This window comes from Cryphonectria parasitica, assembly GCF_011745365.1.
Source record: "Cryphonectria parasitica EP155 unplaced genomic scaffold M406scaffold_4, whole genome shotgun sequence".
Lineage (NCBI taxonomy): Eukaryota > Fungi > Ascomycota > Sordariomycetes > Diaporthales > Cryphonectriaceae > Cryphonectria > Cryphonectria parasitica.
The window spans coordinates 3662209-3681608 of record NW_024468912.1 but is presented as its reverse complement, the minus strand read 5'-3'; the positions used below and the strand labels follow the sequence as shown (position 1 = coordinate 3681608).

At 51.6% G+C, this 19400-nt stretch overlaps 7 protein-coding genes across 7 annotated transcripts; 2 read left to right on the top strand and 5 right to left on the bottom strand.

Moving 5' to 3' along the window:
• Positions 1–587: 587 nt before the first annotated feature.
• On the bottom strand, positions 588–2500 carry M406DRAFT_68578 (uncharacterized protein; the record flags this gene model as incomplete). The annotated part of the gene is made up of 4 exons (XM_040925182.1): positions 588–1391; positions 1460–1912; positions 2018–2318; positions 2373–2500. 4 exons carry the CDS (start codon positions 2498–2500, stop codon positions 588–590), a joined length of 1686 nt encoding a protein of 561 aa, XP_040777177.1.
• A 1862-nt stretch (positions 2501–4362) lies between these two features.
• On the top strand, positions 4363–7061 carry M406DRAFT_356236 (uncharacterized protein). Its single transcript, XM_040923390.1, has 6 exons — positions 4363–4374; positions 4461–4665; positions 4734–4898; positions 4982–5155; positions 5218–5352; positions 5435–7061. Exons 2-6 carry the CDS (start codon positions 4476–4478, stop codon positions 5827–5829), a joined length of 1059 nt encoding a protein of 352 aa, XP_040777176.1. The 5' UTR covers positions 4363–4374; positions 4461–4475; the 3' UTR covers positions 5830–7061.
• A 1061-nt stretch (positions 7062–8122) lies between these two features.
• Positions 8123–11415, bottom strand: M406DRAFT_330049 (uncharacterized protein; the record flags this gene model as incomplete). The annotated part of the gene is made up of 8 exons (XM_040920478.1): positions 8123–8282; positions 8545–9361; positions 9403–9436; positions 9472–9579; positions 9843–9907; positions 10171–10233; positions 10677–11058; positions 11371–11415. The coding sequence occupies 8 exons, from the start codon at positions 11413–11415 to the stop codon at positions 8123–8125; spliced, it is 1674 nt and encodes a 557-aa protein (XP_040777175.1).
• A 755-nt stretch (positions 11416–12170) lies between these two features.
• Positions 12171–13895, bottom strand: M406DRAFT_339471 (cytochrome P450; the record flags this gene model as incomplete). Its single annotated transcript, XM_040921450.1, has 4 exons — positions 12171–13107; positions 13187–13648; positions 13704–13789; positions 13851–13895. The coding sequence occupies 4 exons, from the start codon at positions 13893–13895 to the stop codon at positions 12171–12173; spliced, it is 1530 nt and encodes a 509-aa protein (XP_040777174.1).
• A 753-nt stretch (positions 13896–14648) lies between these two features.
• Positions 14649–14885, bottom strand: M406DRAFT_225134 (uncharacterized protein; the record flags this gene model as incomplete). Its single annotated transcript, XM_040915719.1, has 1 exon — positions 14649–14885. A coding segment is annotated over one exon (237 nt), but the record flags the coding sequence as incomplete, so codon positions are not given.
• A 947-nt stretch (positions 14886–15832) lies between these two features.
• On the bottom strand, positions 15833–16320 carry M406DRAFT_255927 (DUF1763-domain-containing protein; the record flags this gene model as incomplete). Its single annotated transcript, XM_040917067.1, has 2 exons — positions 15833–15980; positions 16082–16320. 2 exons carry the CDS (start codon positions 16318–16320, stop codon positions 15833–15835), a joined length of 387 nt encoding a protein of 128 aa, XP_040777172.1.
• A 1219-nt stretch (positions 16321–17539) lies between these two features.
• On the top strand, positions 17540–18820 carry M406DRAFT_68572 (uncharacterized protein; the record flags this gene model as incomplete). Its single annotated transcript, XM_040925181.1, has 4 exons — positions 17540–17548; positions 17619–17690; positions 17843–18403; positions 18476–18820. The coding sequence occupies 4 exons, from the start codon at positions 17540–17542 to the stop codon at positions 18818–18820; spliced, it is 987 nt and encodes a 328-aa protein (XP_040777171.1).
• Between the last annotated feature and the right edge of the window lie 580 nt (positions 18821–19400).

Below are 19400 nucleotides of genomic sequence, written 5' to 3'. Positions count from 1 at the left end.
GATGGCCAGACGTCATCGAGCAGCAAACCCCGACTCTTCAAAAACCCCAGATCTACCATTCGAGCAACGGGCCTGTCAGGGACTGACTACTACTACGAGCAGCTCGATCAAATGATCTCGACTCTCTAATACTGGGCCCTCAAGTTCGCAGAGCACGCCGGACCAAGATAGCTACCGCCCTGCGTCCCTACATCATGAGAGTTCTGGCTGGTCTTGTTTCCTGAGAAGGTCTAATGTGCAGAGTGATTCGAAACGAGCCGACGAGTGTTTGCAAGCATGACCCGCCACGAAACTGAACATCATCAGAAATGTCAACAACAGCTTTCTCTATTCGCTTTTCTTCCGCCCAGCCCAAGGCTGAAATCCGAGCTGTGGCAAGCTACAAGGCCATACTTGCGAGTGGAAGCGAGAACGACATATCTCTGCAGATTCATCTGTTTATACTCACGTCACCTATCTTCTACCACTTCTGTAAACTTTGGGCGGTTTCTCAGTTGAACGATCTCGGAGCTCATGTGATGTTTTGTTTGGAAGTGAAGGCGCAACAAGACATGAGAAACGTTGATCCGGTTCTCACTTGTGCCTCCTCATGGCTCCTTCGCTACTCTTCTCTGCAAGCTAAGCCATCCAGGATCCTGGAAGAAGTGTCTCGCACCTGGCCGTTGACGAGAAACTGGAATGGGAGCCGGAGGCCGAAGCGAGATGATTTTCCTCGAGGATTTCGTCGATGCCACCGAAGGCTTTGCGGGCTGTAATGAGATACCAGATCCAAAGAGAAGTGCCTTAACAAGGCAGTTCTCCACCGAAGTGCGGTCGATGATATCCTGCAGTCTGTCGTTGAGCCTCTCCAGCTGGCTTGTGTTGTCCACAGACTGACCCGCGTCTCCTGCGTCAATGACGACGTAGCAGCTACTCAGCTGTACGAGGATCAGTCGTAGGATCTCCGTCATTTGATCCTCATCGGTGCGGTTGAGGTTGCCATTCAGACAGCCGGCTACTTTGGCAGGATCGAGCTCGTACAGCTGCCATACTAGACTGCTCAGCACACCTGCTACGGTAAAAGGCTCATCTCTGTCGGGGAGATACCAGCAGATCCATTTAACTTTGGGCTGGAGAACACCACCAATCAGTTCCGATGCGATCTCCTTGGCTCGCATAGCATCAACAACCAAGAGGGTTGAGTCTGGCGACTCCATCCAGTCGCTAATACTCTTGATCAAAGTGACAATGTCTTGGGCTTGCATGGTCCATGGTCGTGTCGCTCTGCTGACGCTCCGCTGCCCTATCAGAGCCTTGGAGGGCAGGACGCGAGGCTTGAGTGCTTCGAGCTCCGTCCTGAACTCGATCCCGCGCACGCGAGCTTGGATGTCGCCAGCACGCCGCTCCGTGACCTGAGACTTGTCACAAAGTGAGGACAAAATGTCAAGCATTGCTGTGTCATGAATGTTAGTTAACACACCGCGCCAGTATCGCGAAGAAAGGAGGGGGAACGTGAACCTTTTTGATCCTGGCGGATCTCTGAAACTCCTGCAGACATATCACCCTGCCACGAGTGCAGGTTCGGAAGCTGGCAGGAGACGATGTCGTAAGTCTTCCTTAGCTCGATCTGCATTGACGAACGAGCAGCCGCGTCCATGATCGTGGCGCAGGTTTGAATCTTGGCAACAGTATCCTTGAGCCCGGACTCAAACGGGGACACAATAGCTGTCATCGCCCGCTGGAGAGACGAGGAGTACCACTTGATAGCGGGCCTGAAGAATACCAGGATCTGCTCATACAGCCTTGCCACAGCCTCTTTAACGTAGTTGTTTTGGTACAGCTCCGCGTTGAGCTGCGCTCGAGGCAGCAGGTTCCCGATGTGTACCAGAGCGTCGGTGTATTCAGCCACGTGCTTGGCATGGTTCATCACAGCCTGCAATTGGGATCAGTTCAATTTGTCTCAATGCATGCTATGTTTGAAGCATCTTTCCGGTACTCAGAAAGATTGGGAGAGACCGGTGTCGGCCTTGACACGCACCGTCAGGAAGAATTTGATACTGCCCCAGACCAGGCTCACATACTGAGGTGTCTGCTGGGTAATCATATCCAGCGCGGTCCCGTAGTGAAGAACAACCGAGGAGAACTTGCGCAACCCGTTCCTAGCCTTCTCGAACTTGACTTCATCCTTGTACTTCTGTTCGAGCTGTTGGATCTCGTCGCGGACCTCTTCTATGGTGTTCGACTTGTCAAGCCAGGTGAGAACCTCGTCTTTTCCCCGAAATTTGTCTTTGAGGTTTGCAATGGCTTCATCGTGCGCCTCTTTGACAATGTCTCTAGATCTGCTGAGTAGTCAGCCACAGACTGACTGCAGGAGACCAGGCCTTCAGAAATACCCTGCTGCTTCTCCGGTCCACCTCTGCACAGCACTGCTGGGGGCCGGGAGAAAAGGATGCAATTGTTGAGCAAGAACGTTGCCTGTTGCCTTGTTTTCTTGACTTTGATTCGATTTTTCGGAAGTCATGATGCAGACACTGTAAGGAATTGCACACCGCAAATCATGCTGCTTCGGGCGATTGTCGAGGCTAAGTTTAGTACGGGCTGTGCAGCCTTATTTCACAACTGCACTCTCTGCGGCGGATCGTCACGTCCTTGAACCAGCCGGGGCGACTACTGACGGATTGAGAACAGGGGAGCGACTGAGAGGTAGTATATTTAAGAGACAACGAAGCTGGATGGTCATGAAATAAGTGAATTCATCGGGAACGAGTGAGTGATTACACGCAACCTGAGGCGGAGCAGAGGTACAGCCTGCATTTTCATGTGTTCTAGAACTTCTTCAGCCAAGTTCCTGTGATCTGCTAACGATTTTCCACTTCATACCCCCCTGAGGACAGGCCCCCTGCAACTATTCATGGTTGTGGCGGCTGACTTGCATATGCAGCCCCGCACATAAACGAAGCAGAGGCGCCAGAGGGAAATGCTGGCGGCTGGAGGTCTATGTTTTGGATGCCTTACAGGTCAATGCCAGGGGCTGTGCTGCTGACAGAAATATACGACTAGCTCCCATCCTGAACTCGCCCTGATATTCTTTGCTAGGCGTTCTTATTCGGTTTTGTTTGAAACTAACACACGATACTCTCGAGAAGCTTCTGTTTCTGTCGCGAGGATTATTTGCCGACAAACATCATGGCCACGAGGAGGGCTCCGTCACCGGACGATCATCTGAATTGCAAGCGCCGAAAGACATACTTGAATACTGAGAGTGATTCTGAGGCAGAGGCCAAAGATGAACTCGACAAGCTTCACCATGAGACAAATGGGCTGAAAGAAGTGTCGCATCACACCAAAGAGGTTATGCAAGCACCTAGTGTCCAACCCAGGGCCCTCATCGTCCATCAAGTCCTCTGTTCTGGAGATTCCAACTCACATGCTCACCACGTACCCACGGCATCCTTTTTGGACGAGCCCCGTCTGTACGCCGGAGACAACAAGACCCATCCTCTACGAGGCAAGAAACCCATTAAGGATTTGCAGTCTTACAGAGAAGACGATCCTAGTATCAGTTTTGTGGTGGAGAGATATTACGACTGCATGGAGTACCATGAAAACCTGGAAATCTCGTCTCAATTCGAAAGACTCGTGGCACGGTCTTCTCATGCAAAGATTCCGGCTCTAGTCAGGCCATACCTCTCCGTCATCGTCTCTGAAACACAAGCGGCAGTTCCGACACGAGAGCAAATCACGCTCATATCCTCGGATTTGATTGATGCTATGGAAGCAGCACGGCAGATGTCCCATACTCGAGTGCAACAGCAGCTGCCTGCCTTGTTGGCAAACTGGGACAATGCAGACAATCTGAATGCGCCATACTTGCGGCTCTACCATGCGCGGAATTTACTTGAGGCTCGTCGGAGGGAACTCGATCACAAGGACGGGCAACAAATTGGTGTTCTACTCGACTACTTGCAGGATGGGTTTGGCAGTGCATACGATGAAGCCGATTGTCTCTTCCAGCAGGGTTATTTCACAGAAGCCCACTTCCACAAGCTCTTCGCGCCAGGAGATGTTGTCGCGGTCCATCAGAACGGTCATGAGGTTGCACTCGCGATTAAAAACTGTCCACGACCAAATGTGCTGCCGATTAAGCTCGACTGCGAGACTTGGACCTTCGACGGCGCCTTTCACCGGAAATCGCAGAGTATCACGGTCCACCTGCCAACAGAATGTGAGCTGGGCAAGAAGGTGCTCATCTCCTCACTGCCAGTTATTCCGCTACGATTTGACAGAACCGGGCTGGAGGAAAAGCTGAAACAACGAGGGGAATACTTCTGGAAGTGCCGGAACGGACGGCTGGTCACCTCTACGGGCCCCAAAAGAGGGTTCGACATTCAAGTGGTATGTTTCCACGAAAAGAGCGTTGGATGAGCATATATGCCTATCTTAAGTCTCCATTGAATATCCCTGAGCTGACCTTGTTCTAGAGCAACCCGCGATATATGATCGACATGGAAACATACAATGCTCTCCATGGTGAAGAGGATGAAGTTCGCAATCAGGCAGATACCCTTCCTTGGCGAGGCAATTTGACTCCGGAGGAGATGCAGAGCGAGGGCCCGCCTCCTGGGAATTTCACCCTTCTTCTCCCGCCGACCATCAAAGCGTTCAGATTCCATGACAAGAAGTGGAGTATGCACTGCTCCTTCCCGCCGCTCCCTCCAGTAAACTGGATCATGTGCTAACGAAATCGTACGTAGAAACTTTGGCTGTAGAGCATCTTCAAGACATCAATTGGGACACCGAAGCATTCAAGAAGCTGGTTTTTGACAAGCAGAAGAAGAAACTCATACAAGCACTGGTGATGAATCATGTCGTGAACAGCTCTTCAGCTGACATCATCGAAAGCAAAGGCAATGGCCTCAGTAAGAATGCCCTTCCTCGTCCCTCCTGACCGTGAGGTTCTATGCACAGCAAACAAGCTGACGACTATTTATGAACGCGGCAGTCATACTCTTGCATGGCCCACCAGGAACCGGCAAAACGTTGACCGCAGAGAGCGTGGCGGAGTTCTCCAAGCGGCCCTTGTATCGCCTGACCTCAGGGGATATTGGCACGGACCCCGAGATTGTTGAGAAGAGCCTGGAGCACATCTTCTACCTGGGAAACATCTGGAAAGCAGGTTAGTCACCCAAAGAAAGAGTTCCGATTAAGTATCTCGTTGTCAGTCTGACTTCTGGTTAGTGGTCCTGCTGGACGAATGCGAGGTCTTTATGGAGGAGAGGGTTCCGACTGATTTGAAGCGGAACGCCCTGGTATCAGTCTTCCTCAGGGCGCTGGAGTATTACGATGGAATTCTCATACTCACTTCAAACAGAGGTAAGTTCTCTGCTACGGCTGCTACGGTCGTAGCACTATTAAAAAGAGATCAAAAAGCGTTCGGCGACTGATCTGTCCACAGTCGGAACCTTTGACGAGGCTTTCAAATCTCGCATGCATCTCGCTATGTACTATCCCACTCTAGAACAAGATGACCGCGAGGAGATCTGGTCGAACTTCTTCCAGAAACTCGCAGACGAGAAGGACCAGGATCCAGGTCTGGACATTGATGTCAAGGGCCTGATGAGTAGCACCCAGAGCCTCGCCCAGCACAAGATCAACGGTCGGCAGATTCGAAACGCCATACGGACTGCGAGACAACTAGCTTTGTTTGACAACGAAACATTCTCAGCGAGCCATATCCGTGATTGTATCAAAGTTGTCAAGGAGTTTGAGAGATATGTCGAGGAGACACAAGGCGAGTCTTCCACGAAGCGGGCAGAGCTGACTGGCATACGAAAGGATCCAGAGTCTTGATACATCTGCGTTGCAAGAAATAATTTCTCTGTTCGTCTTTCGCTCGTTTTCAGATTGGCTCTAGTATTGTTTGATTCCTGATACCATATAAACGAATCTAATGCTATGATTTTCCAACTGCATTCGTGTATTTTGCAATACCTAGCACATACATGACCTCCAGTGCTGGGAACCATTCTTTGTTGACTTGCTTGATGGCACATGTTTTAGCCTTTCTGTCTAGTTCAAAACTGTGTGCAACAGTCTGAGCAGGCTACTTTTGTTGCTTCTTCAAGCAATCGAGCTAGATACTACATAATCAAAACAAATTCAATCCCTAGATACAGCATTGATGGATCAAATAATAAAATGAGTCCCACCAAGCCCCTAGGTAAGTATGGTGACTTCCTGCCACATATAGGATACCTTGAGGCGTGATTCGTTCAACCCCAAAACCCATACGGAAGATTATCATGCGTTGATCCGAGAATGTTCCACGAGCTTCAGTCCTTTCCTTTGTCACCAAAGTCCGGTTTCCACTCCTCTGGGCTAAAGTCTGGATTGTGATAGTGCGCCGTATTGAAGTACGAGTTCTTGAATATAGGCGTCTCAAGGCTAATGGTGTTGATAGACTTCTGCTGTCGGGCCGGCCGACTAAATCTTTGGCGTATAGAGGCTGGTGTGGGCGGGAGCCAGACAAATCGCCCTCGCCGCTTCGGATCCTTCTGCGTCTCTCCACTGCCAGAGCCTGGTGAAATATACTCGGTGCTCTGCGGTTCGGACGAGGAAAGTGGCACTGGGGCGACCTTGGGACCTGGCGTTGGTCCGCTGGGTGATTTTCCTTCGAAGGCGAGGAGGCGCTTCTTGAATACCTTTCGGTCCTCTGTATAATCATCTGAAATGGTCCAACGCACTGCTGTATCATTTCTCGCTCGCTTAAGGGGGTTGCGAGGCACCACCCGGGCTGGGAAGGGACTAATCATGGTGTTGAGAGGGACTCCTGGTGAAAATGCGGAAAACGCTCGAGTAAATAGGCGTGAGACGAATCGGCAGTGTATCCGGTGTCGTGAGGGCAACCACCGAGGAATGTCAGTGAGTGTACAATCTCTGGAGGCGTTCAATATCTATTTGCGGGATTCTGGGTAGTCTGGCCAAAATTTGGAGGAATCTGCCTCAACAGTTCATAATTAACGAGCGAGAAATGCAGCTCATGAGCATATCGGGCGAGAGAACCTGTTCTCGATTCGATAAAGTTGTCAGAACTTGAGAGAAACTCTGTTGTATTAGGGGATTCATTCGATCAACCAGAACCGTGACTCATTTTATACGTACAACTCCTCCAGCTAAGCCCTAGCCCCGCTGGATAGAACCTCGGAATGTAGCGAGACTAGCAATTGGCGCAATTAACAAGTTTATTTGGCGATTGTCAGACGGTGCTGACGGGCTGCGGCTGGACAGGATGTGGTCTTGAGGTAAGGCGGCTGTGCGGTAGCTGCAGGCTCTAGTATCTTGCATAGCCACCTCCTCTGTGAGATGTGCAAAGTTGCTTTTCCATTTCATATGCTCGGCTGGGGGCATGCGATTGGGGAGAGTCAGTATATAATTACGGGTAAACGACTGCATTGATTATATTCGCATAGATTTAAGATTACCTGGGGATATTAGTTGACACACTTGTACTAGGGAAGCAGATTTGTTATCACGCGTGCAAACATAAAACGTTAAACAGTCCAGGCTTCTGGAACTTGTCTGCAATAGTTTGGAAGGTCCAAGACACAAGTCCTCTGAGCTGGCGATCTACAACCACGTATTGAGTCCCTTTCGTGAGGCTGCCCACGGTAAATGTACATTATCGTTGCAAGAGTAAGAGGCCGGGTCGCCGAGCTGATCCTGATCGTCAAAGACCATCATTTGTGTGACCAAAACTGTCTCACGAACGTATCACACAGGATACATATGTAGCGAACCGACATCCATGTGACTCACCTTTTTCAACAGTGCCAGATTATGCTTTGTTCATCCATCTCCATTCTCCTCCTGCCTGAATCCAACTCTACATCGTAGGCAAGGTGCGCGGTTGAGTGCCACCAAGCTCTATTACTTTTGTTGCTGCTCATTTTAATCTTGCTCCCGTCATCTCTGATAATCTGATAGGTGTAACAAGGGACAGACTCTGTTCCTTTCAAGATTTTCGCTCGCGGGGCCGCAGCCTGCGCAAAAGCTACAGACTAGATTTCCCTTGTAATGGGTCAAAATGTATCGCTCCTTGTGGTATGCTGCTGCATCTGTTGATAAGAAAACGCGACCATGCCAGTCATGATTCACCGCCATCCTGACCGGGGCGCATATAAATGGTGCACGTCTGCTGCGCGGCGCTCAGCTGCTGCAAATGCTGTAGAAGCTGTTGATTCTGAGCCATGTTGGGGTACTTGGCCAGTGTCTGACGCATCTTTTGCAGATATTGAGTGGCTGCGCTGTACAGGCGGTTTAGCAGGACGGGGGTTTGAGCCAGGTGTGGCATGATTGGGATATGAAGAACCGGATATCTCTTCAGAAACCCTTCGCCATCAGACTCCGTGCTATCTGCCAATAGAGATTGGTCGTTGTCGTATTTTGTATCTGCAAATGATATCAGCTTTCGCCCCGTTCTCCAAAAGCACCCAAGGCGCGCACGCACTGTAACCAGGCATAACACTTGCTAGCTCTTCTATTGACTTTGATTCTTGGTAATTCTACGGCAAGTTGGAGATCTTGCGCAGTCTGCCGGTGGTTGACTGCTCGAAGGGGTTGCGTGCGGACCGCATCTTGCCATCCAGGTATGGTTCCGGGGATCGTGTGTCGCCGACGCTCAAGTGTAGGCCCTCGTCTCGGCTCAGCTGGCTCGGTTGGTTCTCAGGCTTCTGTTGCAGCGGTAGCTCGTATTCCTTGATGACCTCGCCGTCCGCGTCCTCGATAATGATGGTACGGCCGAATTGGTAAGCACGGGCGGGCTCGTGTCTGCGTTCCGACGTCTGCTTCTCCTTGCGCTTCTGCATCTTGTCGCCGCGCCAAAGGCCCAACAGATCCTTCAGCTCGTCGTGGGTCCCTCGCCCGTTGTCACCTGCCTGCCTCCTCCTGGCTCGTGAGGAATTGATGCTCGGCAGCGGCATGAAAGCCTGCCGCTTGTTCACGGGCGGAGGTGCGAAGGGGGATCGGCCATGGGGAATCGCTCTTGGCGGGAGTCTTCCTGGCGGTAGCATAGGTACTCGGTCGTTCATCTGGGGTCGTGTAGGCCTCGGCTTCAGCGAGGGTTTTCGTATGAGGTCAGCCTCTTCAGCATCAGAGGACGGTGCTGCCTCGGCAATGACTCTCGGCACTAATATTCGAGCCGACACATGAGATAGTGATTTGCCATGAGGGTTCATGAACGCTAAACGGCGCCTCTTCACGACCATACAGTCATCTGTTTGGTCCTCTGAGATAGTCCAACGGACTCGCTTGACTTCGCTGCCTGTGCTGAGGCGCGGCTCGACACGTCGGGCCATGCGAAACGTGGCAAGACCAAAGGGTCTAGCTGAATAAAGCCTTGATCAAAATTCACCTGCCAGCACGAACAAGTTAACGATTGTGATCGGAAGGACAGGCGCAGCTGTCATTAGGTAGTAATATAGAGGTGGAACTTACGCAACAAGTTGACATTCTCTCCCAAAGCACTTCGATTTTCGTGAGCCGTTCTCTCGACAAAAAACTTGAGTCCAAGAAGGTCGGGTTCACGAACAACTGATAGAGTGTCTTTTTTAATAGTAGCAACAACGTGGAGTGCGACAACGAAGATGTTTCAACGCAGCTGGCACGGTTGACGATGGTTCGGATCAGAAATGTTGCCAAGCATAGAAGAACGAGTGGCAGCCATGCATTCTGGAAATTGCAGTCAGCACTTATATGAATGCACGCCCTACGCTCCGCCCCACTCAAAGATTTGGAGGCTGTGCCTGTTGCTAAAACATGCACTTATGCAGGCTGCTTCTCAGATGTTCAGGTACTGTTGTACCAACCGAAAAGACGCCTTTGACACCCCAGACCACTAGGCCCTGTACACTGCGCGTATACGGGCCAGAGTCTATTGATTCATGGTGTTCTCCTGTCATTGAAGTCACACGGCATTTCGACGAATTTCATCACGTCGAGAGCTGTGATTGATTGGCTCAAAATTCGGGCTGATCGCGATGGAGCGGGTTATTTCCTCTGATAACAATGAAAGAACTGGCCTTCTCAATACATTTAGGGGAAAATAGAAAAAAAAGCAAATCGTCATCAATTCCTCAGACCGACTCACTGAATACTTGGTGAGGGCCCAGGAGAGTTGGTATTGGTGTTACTTACTGTATGTGCTTGTAACGCCTATTACTCTAACAATTCCTTCCTCGATGATGACGATCTTGATGTCTTTTTTTATATCCGATCTGCGCACAAGCTATTTCTTTCTAGTGAGGCGCAGTTGTATTGGGCATTGAATAGACCAAGGCATGGATAATAATATCCGCAGATTTGGACTAACTTGTTCTACAGATTATCGAGGTCTGAATTGCTTCAAGTACCGACCTCCGCCCCATTCTTTCAGGACGGCCAAGGGAAGCTAGTCAACGTCACTCCCGCGAGGATTGAAGTGTGCTCTTCGCAAATGAGCTACCAGCTTATGAGAGGCGCCAAATAGGATGCATTGGAACAAGACATGCATCTGGATAGTGGAATGACGGAGCTATAGCTCCGCGGCTCACGGCAGACCGAACAGTTCGAAAACAGAACAAGCGTGTTGCCATAAGATTCTCGAGATCGGAATCAGAACCTGTGGGTTGATTCGAAACAACTATTTCGCTGCCACTACTAACTCTCTCTCTCGGTCGATGTCAGACTGTGACAGCTGAGTCGGTTGCGCAGGGGCTCGTCGTTCACACGCCCGAAAGTTCTCTTTGTCGATCGCCGTGAAGACCGTTGAGTAGGCTGCTGAGTGCTCCGTTGAGCAAGCCTCTCAGTCTGTGCCGCTTGTCTGGTGGATGTGCGTGATGGCCCATATCGTGGTAAGGAGAGATCCCTTGCTTCAAGATATGCCTGCGCGGCCCTGGTCAGCTCCGCGTTGGCGAACTCTTGCGCCTCCCGCATCGCCTCCAATTGCTTCCTCATCGCCTTCTCCATATCATCTCTGATCTTCGCTTCTATGTCCGCTTGCCGTTTGTCATCGTTTACCCTTCTGCTAGATTGAGGCTGCTGGAGCTGTGAATTTTCGTAGGCTAGACATCGCTTCTTGAGCACTGTCTTATCGTCGGTATGGTCCTCTGAGATAGTCCATAGTACCCCTTTCCCCCTCCTGTCATCATTAAAGGAACATATAGCGTCGGCTCGTGCTCGCAAAAGAGGAGGCAAGAAGGAAGGCATTGAGAACGCTTGAGGAGTCTGGGGAGCAGGATGCGGGAGGTAAGATTCTTGGAATAATTCTATAATAATAGGTACCGATTAGCATGGGTGGGGTTCAATACGTATTGGTAATTAAGACTCACCATATGATAATACAGCAAGTGGACTTACTGTAGACCTAAGATATCGACACTTGGAGAGCTGATACGCTCCCATGCCATGTACCGACAACACTTTGAGACAGGGTCTGCTCTAGCTGCACTTCAAAATGATAGTAGTTGTGCTGCTGCTGTTATGGAAAAATTGCTCGGAGAGTCATGGATAGCTCACAATGATCAGGGTTTTGTCGCGTCGCTGCGAGTGGCGGAGCGGGGGCTGTCAGCTGTGCGCTCCTTTGCCGCCGCCCATTTTAAGTATAGTAACCGCTCGATCGCTTCACAGGCTCGGGTATTCTGCTGGTTTTGAGCTATGTATGAGGTGGTGCTGCAGCCTTATTGGACGCACTAAGCCACAGCGCGACGTGCTCTAGAACAAGGGACCAGGAGTTCTGTTATAATGCTTCATCGACGATACGTTGATTACTAGCTTGACCACGCGGATGTGGAGTAGTTTGCCAGTCGCATTAGCGAGCCATCCAGCCTCAAGCACCTGGGAGAGCTAGAATATCATGATCGCGTCCGTGGCTTATAGGTACAACGTTGGTGGGCCGAAGATTCATCCATGACGCAAAGGCTTCCGGAACAAAGAGGATGAGAAGGTTAGATCATGAGGCCAATATCAGGTATATATTCTCCGAAAGTCAGAAACGGGAGCAAAAGCGTCCAGCGAACCCGTCTCTGAGCTGGCTGAGGCTATGAAAGGCACAGTGCTTGCGACCACATGAGATTAAGGTACTATAGCCCTCACAAGATGCCCATTTCAACGCCTCAGCGTTCCTAGGTGGAGAATGAAGTGGCTGCTACAAGAACCAACTACTCGGTCGTTGCGTCAGCATCCTCCATTACCATAGCAAATATCTTCTCCGACTTGTCCAGTCTGATGGCCCATTTGGTACCCTCGAAGCCGCTTCGTGTCTTGATCTCAACCCGAACGTCATGATCCGGCTCCATGACCACCGCCGCAACATTTGTATTAGCAGTAATGGGAAGCTCCCAACCCCCCTTCACAGGCTTCATGTCCAGTCTCGCAATGAAAACGGCGACGACAGCAAGGATCTCATTGGTGGCGAAGTGCCGCCCGGGACAGAGGGTCTTGCCGCCGCCGAACGCGCGGAAGCACACCTCGCCCGGACGTTTCTGCTTCTCTTCAGCCAGGAAGCGGCGGTGATTGAAATCAGCGGCGCTGGAGCCCCAGAGGCTGGCATCCTGATGAACGGCACGGCTTGGCATCTGCAGCATGGCGCCCTTCTTCAGCAGCCATCGGTCGAGACATGTGTCTTCCATGACCTCGCGCACAGATGTGCCCATGGAGCAATAACGGAGGACTTCCTGGTAGCAGGAAAGCAACAGAGGACAAGCTCCCTTCAGAGTCGTTATGTCAATGGTTTTGAGGATGGCGCCGTTCTCGGTCGTTGTCTCGGTGCAAGCATCGACTTCCCTGCGGACATCCGTGAGGAGACCTGGGTGAGAGTGAATGAGAAACAGAGTCCAGAATGCAGCTGGCGCCGTGTTCACCAAGATTGCGATTGAACCTCCTACTTCGAAGCGTGCGATATCTTCCAGCGGGACATTGTTGTCCATCTCTGCTTGATATCGTTTCTGCGCAAGAGCTGATGCTTTTTGCACTCCTCCGGCCTTGTAATATGCTTCGAATGCTTTAGCAACCTTGTTCCGAGCTGCAATGGGCTTTCTAGCAGTGATTGAAGGAAGGAAGCCAACTAGAACTGACATAAGACCGGCTTCAAATTCCCTGAGCAAAATAAATAAAACAATAAAATTAGATACGAAGCTCGGTTAGCAGCCAATTCCTGATCCTAGGTTGTACTTACCAGAAAGCATCGGCGATTGCCTTGTCATCATACGGGTTCATCGGACCATAGACGGACCTTGTAGTCGCAGATGTAATAACATCCCTCAGCCAGGAGTACAGACCAATGTCCATGGTCTGCCCTTTGGCTGGCTCCAGTACATCAATGAACTCCCCTATTTCGCGGATCATGCAGCGGTTCATATCATCGAGCTGTGAGCCAGGCCTGAGTGCAGACCGCATTGCAGAATATGACTCCATGGACAACCCATGATCATCCTCGTCGCCATTAACATTTTTGTTCAGGATAGCCTGGGCCTCAAGACTGGCGCCACAGACCTGAGAGGCGAACTTGGCCTCGATTGGCGGAAACGCGAGGGTTTTGTGTTGTTTCTGCGCTACCTGGATGAGCTCCGGCTTTGTCACCACATACATCTTTTGTCCTGGGAGCGGCATGGTAAAGATTGGAGAGTCCGTCTGCTGGCTGGTCTGGGGTTCAGCGGAGCTCAGTGAAACATATGAAAAGAATGAGAGCGCACCTGAGGCTGACATAGTAGTTGAACTTGTAGCGCGATAGTCCAACCACGTGGCCAACAATGGGAATTGACTGCGGAGCGAGCGGCGGCTCGAGGGTCGTGACGGAATATTTTGGCAGCAGTGAAGTAGGTAAGGGTGCCAATCCCAACCAAGAAAAGGAGAATGAGATTGGTATCAACAGTGGTTAAGGGCATGATGGTGACTGTGGAGCAGAGGTGATTTAATGACTGGGAGAGTGGGTAGGAAATGTGTGAGTTGGGTAGAAGTACGTTGGAAGGGCTGGGGCGGCACTAAGATCAAAAGAATATCCCAACATGCAAATGCAGTGTTGCAGCTCCCAAGTTATACCTTGGTGTAAGATGTTAATGGGCTATATATAACTGGATTCAGTGGGTACAAAATCCTCCCGCGAGGATACCTTATCAGCTCAAACATTGCTGGCCCCAAGGAAGACACACTGCTACCATTACGACTGACTACTCGGCGTGCAAGGGTCCAAGTGACCAATTGCAGTTGCTAGGCCTGTCATTTAGGGCATATACTGTACAATAGTAGTGAAGAAACCATACAAATGAAAACGATTGCGATATTGCAGAGACCATTGTCGTAAACGAAACAAGTCCATAGATGATGTACAATGCCTTCCCGTCCATCTTTCGCAGCTTTCAAACCAAAGGGGTTCACTGGCCGATATATGCATCATCCGCTTCGTCAGCCTCCAGGTAGACTGGGGATGGAGGCATCGCCAGCACCGCCCGAGATAGCGTATCGTCATCAAGAGCCTGTAAACCTCCGTTCCTAATAGCTAGTCCCGTTCCGAAGCCATCAACGGCTCGCTGTTGTTTCGTTCTTCCCCCACGCTGCTCGCCCCACTGGCGCTGTCTCTCCAGCAGCATCTCCTCGTCCAGGAGCGGCTTGATGCAGAACCTGCCGGCTTCCGACCTAAAGTGCCGTCCGAGGACATCAGCGCGGGCAAATCTCCGGCCGCAGCCCCACTGGCCCCCAGCCTTGAGGTCGCCCTTGCACACAAACTTCCTCTCGCCCGAGTGGAGGCCCTCGTGGCGCTCGCGTTCGTGCTGCAGGGCAAAGGCCTTGCCGCAGACAGGGCACACAAAAGGCCGCTCGTCCGTGTGCGTACGCAGATGAGAGCGCAGGTTGTAGGCACGCGTGAAGCGCTTGGAGCAGAGGCTGCACTGGAATGTCGCTGGGTGCTTCTGCACCAGTTTGGGTCTTGAGGTCGCGCCTAGCTCTGGTTCGGCAAGACGCATTGTGGACTGACGCTCTCGGCCAAGCGAGGGATTGGCATCGAGATGAGGCGATAGAGAGCCAGCAGATGACTGCTGTTGACGGTGGCCCTGACCGGAATCACTGTTGAGATTCTGCTGAGCAGGTGCCGTGACCGATGTCCGATTCTTATAAAAGCTGGATAGCCCTTCGTGAGCTAAGCGTCGCCTTCTGATGACCTTGTGATCATCCGTATGATCTTCTGAGACGGTCCATCTCACACCTTTCCTCATCTTTCTCGCATCAAGAAAGGCCAGCGCCTTGGCTCGCGATGGTGGGGGCGGCGGCATTGGAATCGTTCTGGAAGCGTCGACTTGGAAAGAATGGATGAGGCTGATCGTCGTCGATACTGATGAATCCGTTCCGGTGCAGAAGAGTATTCTCACGGCCCGCAACGTGGGTGGATTCTTGGTAATGAGCAGACTCGTGCCAGTTTTCAGGAGAATACCAGGCTCATCTGTGCCAGACGTGTCGGTATCGGGACAGCGCGGTCGCAGCTGAGCATCTAGGAAAGGTAGTTGGATGAGTTTGAGAACCTGATAATGATGTGGTTGCTGGCGTGATGAGTTCTGAAACGAAGGTATACTATGTAGTGGTGAGATAGGAGTGGCAGTGCCCATAGGATTGCCTCGGCAGGTGGTCAGACGGCCACTTGCGAGGGTGGCGGTGTGTGGCGATTGGCTATTGCATGTCCGCCCACGGCACAGTACATTAGGGCGCACCCAGTGAAGCTGGACATTGATTAAATCTGAACAAGCCTGTAGAGATCGATATCACATCGCTTTCCTTCTCAGAAAGCTTGAGACACGAAAAGTAGCACGCTGCATGATCGAACTGTTGCATGATCTCAGGGTAGAGGGAGACATATGCCCATCGTCTTGTTCAGCATTCCAATCGTCTTGTTGTAGTGAACGTAGGCTGTCTCCGATATAAGGGTCCTACACATGAAGTCAGCGATCCAATCTACTTTCTTGGTAAAGAAAGCTTGAGCGGCCCTGGAAATAAGATCTGAGCGACGTACGGTTTCTTGCTGGCGGTGTCGTCCACAATCTGCTTCCACGTAGGCTTCTCCTGTTTCCCCACGAAGTCCTTCCACCATTTGACAAACAGCATGTTCCTGACAATCCTGTGCTCTATGCCATTATTCCTAGCAGCGTTTTTCAGAAACCAGACCGTCCGCTGAATGGCTCTCTCATCGAACTTGGCGTCGGGGGCGCGGAACGCCTGGCGGAGCTGTCCGCGGACCACGGTGCTGGCGGGCTGGGAATAGCATACTGCCTTGAGAGCAGAACGGTAGAGATGCCTGTAGGCACGTACGACATCCCGATTGGCCATTTGGAGTGATGGTGGTGGACAATTGCGGCGATGCAGTCCAGAGTCGAGAGAGTTAAAATTCTGAGAGGAACTGACGGGTGAAGTTTCATTCGAGGTAGGAGCACGGATGAGAGCAAGTACGGCAGAATGGGCTGGTGCACGGGCCACATTTGGCAAGAATGCAGTGTCCAGCCAGGGTTCAAGGGCCTTCGTCTTAGCCCAGGTTACCAAACAAACGCAAACATTCGCACTGAACCACTAAAATACTTTGGATGCTTCTTGAATTTCTGATCCATGGCTTCAGGACACTTATACTTCTGCATTATTGAACCAAAGATAGTCAGTTATTATGCCACCACCAATCGGCGAAGAAGAAGAGGTTACTATACCCTGTCATTTGTACCCTCCCCTCACCAAGATGACCAATGTGGCTAATCACATGTCGTCAGGATCTCAACTATCATGACGTATCTGCCTCTCCTTCTCACAACGAGGCCGTCGACATGAAGAGTTTAAAACAGCCCGAGGTTGCAAGGGATAGTCGTCATGCTCATCAGAAATCGGAGTCTGGCCAGAGACTGCAGCGGGATTCCGCACCTGTGCTGGTGATCAGTGACATCCTCACCAAGAAGGTTGCTCCAGCCCGGACCCCCCTGCCATCGTCCAAGACGTCTGTATCTGAGAGGCGACACATGGACAAGGGCAAGGAAGTAAATACAGTCCGTGGCACAAAGAGAACCACATCACCTCTTGAATCAAATAATGGGGTAAGCCACCAACAGGCCCTCAGGCGTATGTGTGTGTATGTGTATGCGGAGATTTGGACACCAGGCTGGCCAGGTCCCACCTGGGCAGAGGAGGTTGCCACTGACTAGAGCCCATATCCAGCCTCCAGCAAAGAGAAAAAGAGACGAAAAACGAGATATCCCTTGCGCTTACTGTGTGAGGCGACTGACAAATGACCCTGCATGGGCTTGTCATGATGCTTTAGGTCTGTTACATCCCCTTGTTGTCGGTAGCGATACACACGACTTAGACTCTCAAGGACTATATACACTAACGCAAACCTTTGTCCCTCTCCAGTTGCCTTGAATGGTGTTGGAAGTTACACGGGTCACAGGTAATCGGAAAACTGGCAGCATCTTGTCTGTCGTTCTCTGGGCTGGCAAGGCCAAAATAAAGCTGACCCTGGTGTACCACCCTCCTTTTGTTTTCAGATGCCAGGAGTGCGTCAGGGCACATGTATCTTGTCAGTTGGTGCGTCCCGGTGCCCCAGTCTGGAGCTGTTGGTTGGCTCATCGACACTGACATGCCTTCAGATACCACCCCAGGCGGACAAGCCTGTGCAGGCCCTCTTGAAGGCTGCCGCCGACTTGGTAGCCAGTCCTGGTGTGAGTGATAAACCAACCATACTCACCCGTCTCTCATACACACATGTACAGACACAAACACACAACACCTATGTGCCTTACCACTATCATTATCACCACTTTAGATGTTCAACCTCACAACGACACATCGACATACTGATATACCCTTACAGGCCCGCAGAGGTCCGCTTCTCGCTGCCTACGAAGCAACCACCGGTCCCGCCCTACGAGCCATCGGAGTCGTCCCCGGTCCACGTGGTGTAGAGAAGAGCGAGCCAGCAAGCAAGAAACCAAGCACAATCAGATCCAAGCCGACCAGTACCCGCTCCTCAGCGCATATCAATACTCCTCACCATGACACCACCACCAAGCGCTCATTCCCCTCGGCCGGCCCCACGGACCGCTCCCACGTGGCTCAGAGCCAGCAGCAGGGAGCTTCCACCACAATGTCCTCTGCTCAGCCTCCGCACCACCGCCAAGAAGACGCTGGTGGCGACCACCACCTCGAGAAGCTGGAGCGGCAGGCCCTGCGGAGAAGGAAGGTCGAGGCCCTGGAGTCGCTGGCGCACACTGCGGCACTGTTCCTGGCCGAATTTATGACGTACACAAAAAGAGAGGTTTCACGTCCCTCCGCCACAGCAGAGCCTGCCGGTGGTGGGCAGGAGAATTCTGTATCCTCTGGAGGATCGCAGGGCCGCGGTACGGACCACGCGGCTTCTGCAGCAGCAATGGCTGTGCGTGTTCCGTAGAGTGCCCCCCCGTTGGAGATGAATCTGGTATGTGTCACTGACGCAGTGGATCAACAGGCCAACATGTTCAAGCCCTTGACAGCTACACGGTGGAGCGCCCGTGCCAGCGCCGAAAACCCGCTCAATGGCGCCGAATCCTACGGTGGTGAGAGCGACAGCGACAGTGATAGCTCAGTCGATGATGTGCTCGGCATCAACAGGCCAGCGCGAGACCACGATGGCAATGACACTGAGGTCGAGGGCCCTGGTCACTCTAACGTTAACGATGATGATGATGAGGAGGAGGATGCTACTGCTGCTGCTACTGCTGCTACTACTGCTGCTGTGACAGGGCGACACCAGGAAGACGAGAGCGAGGAGCGCAACCTGCAGCAGCGTAACGTGAAATCCGAGGACCAGTGAGATTACATTGCCAGGACACTCTGCATCTTATTGTTCATCTACTTGAAGAGACAGCCTGTTATGAGCACATGTATGACAAATGAGGAAAAAGTTTTGTATGCTGAAGAAAGGAGGACCGTCGTATAATACCCACAGATATATTAACCCATTCATCATCCATTTAATACGATGTATTTGCATCTCGCCTGTATATCCTTCATCTCGTCATGCAGAAATGCAATGCAGCAAAATTACCACTCACTTACACACACACACACACACACACACACACACACATTCGCTCTTTCAGCCATCCAAGATCACACCACCCTCGTCCGGAAAGAAGAAAGACACAAGAGCCCTCCAGGGCTGCCTATGCACCGTTGTAGAACTGAGCCCACGAAGCAGAGACGCACTAACTCCCCTCGCAGCATTGCCTCAACAGTCTGACCCGTTATGCCTAAGCGAAATAATAGGAAATAACCGCACGCGTGTGCTTTCCCAAGGATGTTATTGCGCTTTGTTCTCAACCCCGAATGAGGAAATGTCCAAAAATTCCGATATGGTCCCGGCCGCCGGGGGGGGGGGGGGCCAATGAGGA

Bases quoted from the DNA above. Each gene is read 5' to 3' on its own strand.
- M406DRAFT_356236 (XM_040923390.1), top strand. From the start codon at position 4,476: ATGATCGACATGGAAACATACAATGCTCTCCATGGTGAAGAGGATGAA. The intron at 4,666-4,733 runs GTATGCACTGCT...AATCGTACGTAG, and splicing joins ATTCCATGACAAGAAGTGGA to AAACTTTGGCTGTAGAGCAT. The intron at 5,156-5,217 runs GTTAGTCACCCA...ACTTCTGGTTAG, and splicing joins GGGAAACATCTGGAAAGCAG to TGGTCCTGCTGGACGAATGC.